Source organism: Narcine bancroftii, chromosome 3 (assembly GCF_036971445.1).
Source record: "Narcine bancroftii isolate sNarBan1 chromosome 3, sNarBan1.hap1, whole genome shotgun sequence".
In the NCBI taxonomy this organism is placed as follows: Eukaryota; Metazoa; Chordata; class Chondrichthyes; order Torpediniformes; family Narcinidae; genus Narcine; species Narcine bancroftii.
Window position 1 is genome coordinate 331,259,412 of NC_091471.1, and position 11,301 is coordinate 331,270,712.

General features: G+C 42.5%; 1 protein-coding gene across 1 annotated transcript in view; it reads right to left on the reverse strand.

The window, feature by feature from the left end:
* LOC138759216 (polycystin-1-like) overlaps positions 1–10,364 on the reverse strand; it is a 43,689-nt gene extending 33,325 nt beyond the window's left edge. Inside the window, exons 1-2 of the mRNA XM_069929290.1 lie at positions 10,108–10,364; positions 8,155–8,309 (exon numbers count right to left, since the gene is read on the reverse strand). Of these exons, the coding sequence (XP_069785391.1) occupies positions 8,155–8,309; positions 10,108–10,209 (257 nt within the window). The 5' untranslated portion in view covers positions 10,210–10,364. The remainder of the gene's footprint in view (positions 1–8,154; positions 8,310–10,107) is intronic.
* Positions 10,365–11,301: the final 937 nt, after the last annotated feature.

Consider the following 11,301-nt stretch of genomic DNA (forward strand, 5'->3'; position numbering starts at 1 on the left):
CCTCTGCCTGTGCCACGGGCTAGTGAGGATAGAAATAGGAAGTTGTGGAGGATGGGGCAGGGGTTTAGATTTCTGGATCAATGGGATCTCTTCTGGGGCAAGTCTGACCTGTACAAAAGGGACAAGCTGCACTTGGACTGGAGGGGGAAGCTGTTGGGGAGGGTTTAAACTAGTTTGGCAGGAGGGTGGGAATCAGAATGAGAGTATTTAGAAATAAGGTTAGTGAACTAGAGGCGCAAATCGGTATCTATGATTTGGTAGCCATCACGGAAACATGGCTACAAGGTGACCCTAAATGGGAATTAAATTTTCAAGGGTATCAGGTGGTGCAAAGAGATAGACAGGATGGTAAAGGAGGTGGAGTTGCATTCTTAATCAAAGATGAGCTCCAGGCAGTAGTGAGGGATGATATGATCTAAAGAGCATAATGTTGAGTCCATTTGGGTAGAGATAAAGAATAACAAAGGGAAAAAATTATTGGTGGGTGTTATCTATCGCCCACCAAATAACAATAGTTTAGTGGCATAGGAAATAAATAGAGAGATAAGTGAGGCATGTAATAATGATACAGCAGTAGTCATGGGGGACTTTAACTTCCACATAGATTGGGAAAATCAAGTTTGTCGTGGGTGTCTAGAAGAGGACTTCATAGAATGCATCCGCGATAGCTTTCTTGAACAGCATGTTAAGGAACCCACAAGAGAAAATGCTCTCCTGGATCTAGTGTTGTGCAATGAGATAGGTAGAGTAAATGATGTAATAGTCAGAGACCATCTGGGAAATAGCGCTCATAGTATGATTGAATTTCTCATTCAGATGGAAGGGGAAATAGTTAGATCTAAAACTAATATATTATGCTTAAACAGGGGTGACTACCATAGGATGAGGGAGGAATTGGGCAGTGTGGACTGGGATCACAGGCTAATTGATGAAACAGTTGAGGAACAGTGGAAGATTTTCAAAGAAATATTTTGTAATGCTCAACAAAAATATATTCTGGTCAGGAAAAAGGGCAGCAAGAGAGGGAAAAATCAACCTTGGTTAACAAAGGAAATAAAGGAGAGTATAAAATTGAAGGCGCAGGTGTACAAAGCTGCAAAGAGCAGTGGGAAACTGGAAGATTGGGATAACTTTAAGAGACAACAAAGGGTTACAAAGTGGGTTATAAGAAATGGGAAAAAGGATTATGAAAGTAAATTGGCACAAAATATAAAAACAGAAAGCAAAACATTTTATAAATATATAAAATGGAAGAGGGTGGCCAGAGTTAACATAGGACCCTTGGAGGATGAGAAACAAAAACTGGTAGCAAAAAATGAGGAAATGGCTGAGGCATTGAACAAATATTTTGTGTCAGTCTTCACGGTGGAAGACACGTCCAGCATGACCAAGTTCAGAGTTAAGGATGCGAATGTTGGGGAGGGCCTTGATAAAATAGTTGTTACAAAGGAAGTAGTGATGGAGAAACTAATGTGACTAAAGCCAGACAAATCACCTGGTCCTGATGATATGCATCCAAGGGTTCTGAAGGAAATGGCAGAAGTTATAGTTGATGCATTGGTGGCCATATACCAAAATTCCTTGGATTCTGGGCAGGTCCCGGGAGACTGGAAGACAGCAAATGTCACGCCACTTTTTAAGAAGGGATGTAGGCAGAAGACTGGAAATTATTGGCCAATTAGCTTGACATCTGTAGTTGGAAAAATACTTGAAGCCGTCATTAAAGATGAAATAGTGAAACTTTTGGAACGTAAGGGTTCAATCAGGCAGACGCAGCATGGTTTTAGAAAGGGAAGATCTTGTTTAACAAACTTGTTAGGATTCTTTGAGGATATAATGAAAGTGGAGTCTGGGGAAGTCTATTGGCCTGGATTGAAAATTGGTTGTCTGACAAGAGGCAGAGAGTCGGGATAAATGGGAGTTTTTCAGGTTGGCAGAGAGTGGTAAGTGGGGTGCCGCAGGGGTCAGTGTTAGGCCCACAACTGTTCATCATTTACATTGATGACTTGGAGGAGGGGACAAAATGTGGTGTAGCCAAGTTTGCGGATGACACCAAATTGAGTGGAAGAGCAAATTGTAATGAGGATATGGAGAGTCTGCAGAGGGATATAGTTAAGCTGGATGAGTGGGCAAAGGTCTGGCAGATGGAGTACAATGTTAGTAAGTGTGAGGTCATCCACTTTGGCAAGAAACATAAAAGAGCTGAATATTATTTAAAGGGTGAAAAACTACAGCATGCTGTTGTGCAGAGGGACTTGGGAGTGCTTGTGCATGAATCACAAAAAGTTAGGTTGCAGGTGCAGCAGGTTATTAAGAAGACAAATGGAATGTTGGCCTTCATCGCTAGAGGAATTGAATTCAGGAGTAGGGAGGTAATGTTGCAACTGTATAAGGTACTGGTGAGACCGCACCTGAAGTACTGTGTCCAGTTCTGGTCTCCATATTTGAGGAAGGATATACTGGCTTTGGAGACGGTCCAGAGAAGGTTTACTAGGTTGATCCCTGGGATGAAGGGGTTGACTTATGATGAAAGATTAAATCATCTACGATTGTATTCACTCGAGTTTAGAAGAATGAGAGGAGATCTTAGAGAAACATATAGGATTATGAAGGGTATGGATAGGATAGATGTAGGAAGGTTTTTTGAGCTGGCCAGGGAAACTAAAACGCGAGGACACAGTCTCAAGATTCGGGGGAGTAGATTTAGGACAGAGATGAGGAAAAATAGTTTTTCCCAGAGAGTAGTGAATGTTTGGAATTCTCTAACCAGGGAAGTGGTTGAGGCTGCTTCATTAAACATATTTAAAATTCGGTTAGATAAATTTTTACATGACAGAGGAATTAGGGGATATGGGGAGAAGGCAGGTAGGTGGAGTTAGGTCATAAATTAGATCAGCCATGATCTTATTGAATGGCAGAGCAGGCTCGATGGGCCATTTTTGGCCTACTCCTGTTCCTACTTCCTATGTTCCTATGGAGGAAGAGCATCTAGATTGGAAGGAGGGGAGGGAACACAATGTAAAAATAAATGAAGGAGGGAAAAAGGAAAAGGTAGTTGGTAACAAAAGGAGTATATGTGGTGGACATTCTCTCAAGTGGATGTATTTTAATGCAAGGAGCATTGTAAATAAGGAGGATGGATCGACACATGGAAATACAACATTGTGGCCATCAGTGAAAGTTGGGTTGCAGGAAGGGCATGTTTGGCAGTAAAATATTCCAGAATTCCATTGTTTTAGGCACAATAGAACAGGGAGGAGTTGCATTGCTTATTAGAGAGAACATTACACCAGTGCTGTGGCAGGATGGTTTGGTAGGATTGTCCAGCGAGGCTACTTGGGTAGAATTGAGGAATGGCAGAAATGTGAATACATTAATGGGAGTGTATTATAGATTACCAAATAGGCTAAGGGAATTAGAGGAGCAAATTTGTAAGGAGATTGCGTATATGTGTGATAAACATAATGTGGTAGTTGTAGGAGATTTCAACTTTCCGAACATTAATTGGGACATCCGTACAGTAAGAGGGACGGATGGGATAGACTTTGTTAATTGTGTTCAGGAAAGGTTTCTTAATCAATACGTAGAAGAACCAACTTGAGAGGGGGCAGTATTGGATCTCCTATTAGGACATGAGATAGGTCAGGTGACAGAGGTTTGTGATGGGGAACACTTTGGGTCTAGTGATCATAATACTATTAGTTTTAGGCTAGTAATGGAAAAGAATAGAGATGGGCCAAAGGTTAAGATTCTTGATTTGAAGAAAGGAAATTTCGAGGGGATAAGAAAAGATTTGGAGGGTGTGGATTGGAATAAGATATTTGCAGGGAAGAATGTTGCAGATAAATGGAGGATATTCAAAGGAGAAGTTCTGAGAGCGCAGAGTTGGTGTGACCCCGTGAGGGTTAAAGGAAAGGTTAGGAACTGTAGGGAGGTTGGGGGGGGGGGGTAGCCTCCTTAAAAAGCCAGAGGAGATGGGAGAAATTTTAAATGTTTTTTTTTCTTCAGTATTCACGAAGGAAAAGAATATTGAGTTCGATGAAGTGAATAAATATGGTCAGGAGCTCATGGATAATATAAGGATTAATGAGGAGGAGGTATTGGCTCTATTAAAAAAAGATCAAGGTGGATAAATCTCCAGGTCCTGAAAAAATATTCCCTTGGACCCTGGGAAAGGTTAGTGAACAAATAGTGGGGGCATTGACAGAAATACTTAAAATGTCACTGGCCACAGGGGAACTGGAAGGCGGCTCATGTTGTTCCGCTGTTCAAAAAAAGATCCAAAAATAAACCTGGTAATTATGGTGGTGGGTGGGTAAATTAATAGAAAGTGTTCTTAGAGATGGTATATACAACTATTTGGAAAGACAGGGATTGATTTGGAGTAGTCAGCATGGTTTTGTACATGAGAAAAAAACTTGTAGAGTTTTTTGAGGAAATTACTAAAAAGGTTGATGAGGCGAAGGCTGTGGATGTTGTCTGTTTGGACTTCAGTGAGGTTCTTGATGAGGTTCCCCATAAGATGTTAGTAAGGAAGGTGGAAACATTAGGTATTAATGATGAAGTTGTAAAATGGATTCAGCAATGGTTGGATGGGAGATGCCAAAGAGCAGTGGTGGAAAATTGTGTGTCGAATTGGAGGCCATTGATGAGAGGTGTGCCTCAGGGATCGGTACTGGGTCCACTGCTGTTTGTCATAATATATTAACGATCTAGATTGCAAATTGGATTAGTAAATTTGTAGATGATACAGAGGTTGGTGGCGTTGTGGTCAGTGAGGAAGATTATCAAAGCTTACAGAGTGATATAGGACAGTTAGAAGAGTGGGCTGAAAGATGGCAGATGGAGTTTAATACTGATGAATTTGAGTTGCAACATTTTGGGGAGGACTAATCAAAATAGGTCATACATGTTCAATAGTAGACAATTGAGGAGTGCAGTGGAACAAAGGGATTTAGGAATCATGATACATAATTCTCTGAAAGTTGAATCACATGTGGATGGGGTGGTGAAGAATACATTTAGTATGTTGGCTTTCATAAATCAGAGTATAGAATACAGGAGTTGGGATGTTATGTTGAAATTGTATAAGACATTGGTGAGGCTAAATTTGGAATATTGTGTGCAGTTTTGGTCGCCGAATTACAGGAAGGATACAAACAGTATAGAGAGAGAGTGCAGAGGAGGTTTACGAGAATGTTGCTGGGATTTCAGGGTTTGAGTTACAGGGAATGGTTGAGCAGGCTGGGACTTTATTCCCTGGAGCGTAGAAGGTTGAGGGATGATTTGATAGAGGTATTCAAAATTATAAGGGGGACGGATAGAGTCAACGTGGACAGGCTTTTTCCAGAGTGGGGGAGATTCAAACAAGAAGGCATGGATTGAGAGTGAAAGGGGAAAAGTTTAAGTGAAACATAGGAGGAATTTCTTCACGCAGAGGGCGGTGGGGGTATGGAATGAACTTCCAGCAGTGGTGGTAGAATCGAGATCGATGTTAATATTTAAGGAAAGGTTATGGATGGGAGAGGTATGGAGGGTTGTGGGCCAAATGCAGATCAGTGGGACTAGGTGGGAGAAGATGTTCAGAAAGGATTAGTAGGGCCAAACTGGCCTGTTTCTGTGCTGTAAATGGTTATATGGCTTATACGGATGTTGTGTATTTGGATTTTCAGGAGACCTTTGACAAGTGTCGTACATGAGGCTACTTAACAAGATAAGACCCCATGGTATAACTAGTGTATAGCATTGACTAATTGGCAGGAAGCAGAGAGTGACATTCAGGGGTCTGTTCTGATTGGCTGCCAGTTTTTTGCTGCTGGTGTTCCACAGAGGTCTGTGTTAGGGCCACTTCTTTTCATGTTGTATATTAATGATTTGGATTATGGAATGAATGGTTTTGTGGCCAAGTTTGCAGATGATACGAAGGTCAGTGGAGGAGCAGGTAGTATTGAGAAAATGAAAAGGCTGCAGAAGGACTTGGACCGATTAGGAGAATGGGCAGAGAAGCGGCAAATCAAATACAAGGTCAGAAAGTGGACGGTCGTGCACTTTTGGTAGAAAAAAATAAACGGACAGACTACTTTCTAAATGGGGAGAATGTTGAAAATTCCCAGATGCAAAGGGACCTGGGAGTCCTTGTGCAAGACGGCCTGAAGGTAAACTTGCAGGTTGAGTCAGCGGTGAAGAAAGTGAATTCAATGCTGGCATTTATTTCAAGAGGAATAGAATATAAGAGAAAGGATGTTATATTGAGTTCTTTAAGGCACTGGTGAAACCTCATTTGGGGCACTGTGAGCAGTTTTGGGTTCCTCATTTAAGAAAGGGGATACTGACCTCAGAGTGGATTCAGAGGAGAGTCACAAGGATGGGCCCTTCCCTCCTAATGGTGGAATGGGTTCAAAAATAAAATTGTTATCATATGAGAAATGTTTGGTGGCTCCTGGCCTGTACTTGTTGGAATTCAGGAGAATATGGGGGTGGGGGGGTGGGGGGTGGAAATCTCATTGAAACGTTTTGAGTGTTGAAAGGCATGGAGAGAGTTGATGCAGAAAGATTGTTTTCCCCTTGGTGGGAGTGTCTATGACCAGATGGCACAACTTCAGGCCAAAGGGTGTCCATTTAGAACAGATGTGGAGGAATTTCTTTTGCATGAGACTGGTGAGTTTCTGGAATTTGCTGCCATGGCAGCTGTGGAGGCCAAGACTTGGGTGTATTTAAGGCAGAGATTGATAGGTACCTACATAGGGATTCAGGGGTTCAAAGGTAACAGGGAGAAGGCCGGGGAGTGGGGCTGAGTGGAAAAATAGATCAGCTCATGATTAAATGCAGTAATCTTGTAGCTGGAAATGTTTTGAAAAATACAAATGTATTGCCACTTGGCTATTTCACAATATTATTATCAAACTAATAATTTAAGGGATCAAAGTTTACTTTCTACCTTTTGATAACCTGACTGTTTTTATGTTATTTACTAATTTATCCTCTTAAACCTTTGGTTACCCTTTGCCAATTTTTCAATCCCCTTGCCTACCAATAAACAAGCAAGTGATGTAACCAAATTAGCATTCTCAATGAACCAAACTGAATGGAGTCCTCACACCTCTGTCTATACATAGAAGGATGGTTTAAAACAAAAGCGACATGACTGGCTCAGAGAAGCACATATGGTGAGAACCACCACTATATGGAAAAGTGACAGACTCGTGTCACCTGGCAGAGATGCACATTCATGTACAAGAGATGGAGGTTTATTCTGTCTCCAAATTATGTTGTACACAATTGGTGACAATTTCAGGCTCCCAATTCGGAGTTAAAAACAAACCAAACAAATAGTCCTTGGTCTTGTGCTCCTTTGTTTTTATCAACCCTGACGACGAACTTGTGCAATGAACAAAGCAGCACATGTTATTTTGAGCCAAAAGTGCACTCTGAGTCTTGGAGGGTATTGTGTGTGGAGGAAACGTGACCTCCCTGCCTGTCTGGAATGTGAGTGTTGTGGGTGGTCATGTGTTCTCCTGGTCTGAAACTTATTCGGAAGTCACTTCACCTGTCAGTCAAGGTTGGCCACTAATTAGTGCATATCTCACTATTGGCTAATTTAAATCACCTCGGGTCATTCATTGGATAGCAATACAGGTTAGCACTGTAATTAGTGCATTCGCTCTCTCTGCCTCGTAGTCCAAGTCCTGATCGCTTCATTGCCAGGTCACTACTGTGGACATCACTGGAAGGGTGCACTACATTGAAGTTGAGCCATAGTATTGTGATAGATCAATATTTGCAGTAGAGCCTGATTAGGGAACCAGGAGTGTGTGTAAGAGTCCCTGTTTATAGTGTGAGCGGGGTCAAATATAGGTTTCCTGTTGTCGGAGTCCAACTGATGCCTGAGGTCAACATCGATAACGTCGCTAAAGTGAGACAGTGTGTGTCGTGTGGGGGTGGGGTTGAATATAGGTTTACCATTATCAGATCAAACTGATGTGTGAGGTGAATGTCTGAATCTTCTCTTGCTTGAATTAGTAATTGTGTACTGTTTAACGTTATCCCCTGTGTTTCCCGTGTGTTAATAAAAGTTACACTTGTGTCCAGACTCATCTCTCTATGAACCAAACCAGACACTCTTCTCAAGACAACAGTGTGCTACAGGTCACTGACCTCTGAATAACAGCCACGATGGAGGCATGTGGATTCCTGCCAGCAACTGACCTCCGAATGGCGGTCTGCAGAAGCCATGCATTGGTTTTCCTGGAGCATCCCTGGTAGTTGATAATGAGCACCACCAGCAGAAAGAGCGTGGACACAATGCAGTTCTGGAGAACAACCCAGTCACAGGCTGAGCACATCGAATGGAGACATAGAATACAGTACAATGTTGTGCTTACCTCTGCAAACCTACTCCACACCATCTAACCCTTCCCTACCTCGCACCCACAACCCTCTATTTTTATTACATCCTTGTGTCTGTCTAAGAGTTTATTTAATGTCCCTATTGTACCAGTCTCCGTCATCATCCCCAGAAATGCTTTCCAGGCACTCTGAGTAAAAACCTTACCTCTGATATCTCCCCTAAACTTTCCTGCCTTCACCTTAAACAGATATGCTCTGGTATTTGCTGTTGACATTATAATACTTTTCCATTAATCCATCCAAGGCCCAGCCTTCCTATCTATGGGGCATGTCTATGCAATTACTCCCTATTCCAATTCTGTGGTCTTCCTTCCATTGTGATTGCCCCTACAATATGAAGCTTTGCTTCATTCCTCCTGCTTCCCAGATTCTCCATGAAGGTCCTTTTTCTAACCCATCCTTTTAGCTCAACCCCAAATGTCTCAGGAATTTTCAGCGCTTTGCAAGTGCCAAGTAATTCTCAATTACTCCTGGCCTTCGGCTAACTCTTGGACGTGGCTGATGGTTACATCCAATGGTTAAGAGCTTAAAGTCCTAGGAATAGCAACTTGTGTCATCTTGCCCTGAAGAGGCAGCGGTTGGGGTGACTCTCACTGTAACAGCTCCTAGATCCAACTGTGACATTACCCAGGCCAAAAGCAGAGATGCTGCATCAGGCCCCCTTATGCAAGAGACCAAAGGATCATGATGGGACCATTCGGTTGGATGGATGTTCTGTATCCTAACCCCAAATAGCAGCTTAGCCCTCATCCTCAATGGCATTGCTTAACAATAGCCTGTCAATTTCAGTTTGCAAGCTTCCAATAATCCACAATCCCATGAGGATTTGGTCAAGGGTATTCTAGATTTTCACTATTCATTAAAAGGATATAAGGGTCTAAGGAGCAGGCCATTCTTCCCCTCTTGCCTGCTCTGATAATCACATCACTTTTAGCAGTTACCCCATCGATTTAAAAACTTTATCTTGAATATACAGTACTTCAGCGACAGAGTTTCTAGAACACTCTACTGATGGGAGAATGAATTTCTTCTCGTCACTGTTCTTGTCCTTTTCTGCCGGACAGTGGCCCCTGATTCCAGATATCAGTCATCATCCTTTTGCCTACTCTGCCTTGGAAGCATTGTATACATTTCAACACGATCATTTCTCCTTCTAAACACTGGAGTTAAGGTTTCATCTCTTCCCGCCATCACAAGAATGCTCTTCTGCGATCAGGCAGATCGGACCTGCGGACAGGTGAACTCACCAGGACCCACCCTAATTTCAGCAAGACGCCTTTATCCTGGTACTCAAATCCTGTTGCAATAAATCCATTGATTTTCCTATATTTCCACACATCAACAATTCTTGAGAAAGGCCTGCCAAGAGTCTCTTATCACCAATAACTAACTCTTTCATGATTTAAAACATTAAAAAAGAAAATAGATGACCTCACACTTTTCCCCAAAACATCCGATTTACTACGTCGTTGCCCATATATGAACCTCTTTTTGATTTGTTCAAGAGCAGGAACAGACCAGCTGGCCCTTCATTATTAAAGTTGATCTTCCACCTTCGCTTCACTTTCTCTACATCTCGATATGCTGAATGACAAAAATATTTCTTCCTTCTGGAACATGCTCAGTAGATGTCTATACCAATGAGCCCTGCTGCCTCGAGAGTTGAATTGTGCCCTTGAGTGGGAATAGCAAAGCTTGTACCTTCATCAGTGCGTATAATGCTCTCACTTTTCGTGCCTCCTCTTTGGCTTGGAGGAGACTGTAGCCGTAAGGGGCTCGAACTTTACCAATTCTTTCAGACATTTTCTTAACTAAAGGTTCTTCCACCAATTTATCATCTTCATCAGAATCCACTGGCTTGGTGAAGAGAGCAAGGATCAGAGCTTCACACAACACCTAGATGGGTTTCAATCACAGGAAGTCAAATCAGGATTCACTGGTTAAAACAATCTGATGGTTCTCCATGTCCAATACAAACTACACTGTATGAGATGGACAACCTGTACCACAAGAACACACAAAATACAAGAGCAAAGGTCAGCCAATTGGCCCGTCGGGTCTACCATGAGCTGATCCTTATTCCACTTCCTGGCCTTCTCCCCGTAACCCTTGATGCCCTGACTAATCAAACACCTGTCAATTTCTGCCTTAAAATACCCCCAAAGACCTCATTTCCACTGCCACCAGTGGCCACAAGATCTACAGACTCACGATCCTCTGGATGAAGAAATTTCTCCGCATCTCAGTTTTAAATTAAAGCCCTTTTATTCTGAAATTGTGGTCTCTTGTCGCTGACCGTGGGAAACAACTTTGTCACATCCACTCTGTCCAGGCCTTGCAGCATTCAAAATGTCTCTATGGGGTTTTGCCCCTCATCCTTCTGTACTTCATCGAGTAAAGTCCGAGTGCTGACAAACGTCCCTCATTTGCTAACCATTTCATTCCTGGCATCATTTTAGTAAATCTTCTCTGAACCCGCTCCAACGCCAGACCATCCTTCCTCAAATAAGGCGCCCAGAACTGTACCCAGTATTCCAAGTGAGGTCTCACCAGTGCTCTATAGAGTCTCAACATCACATCCCTGCTCTCGTTTGCTATTCCTCTGGAAATAAATGCCACCTCTATTCCCATTGAAACTTTAATTTAGTTCACATTGGATCCCTGCGGGTAACAGTGCAGAGACCTTTCTCCATACCAGGTTGCACTGTGCCCCAAGTTAAATCCCTACAAGGATTACTTCCCAACCTTTTGGAGTTTTTCAGACCTGGAATAGCTTACCTTTAGAGGTTCCAGGAAGAAAAATGAAGTCAGGAAGGAGAAAGAAGCAGAAATCAACCACGTGAGCACCACATGGTTGGGGAATAGTGACCCATAGGAGATGGTCAGACTGATGCA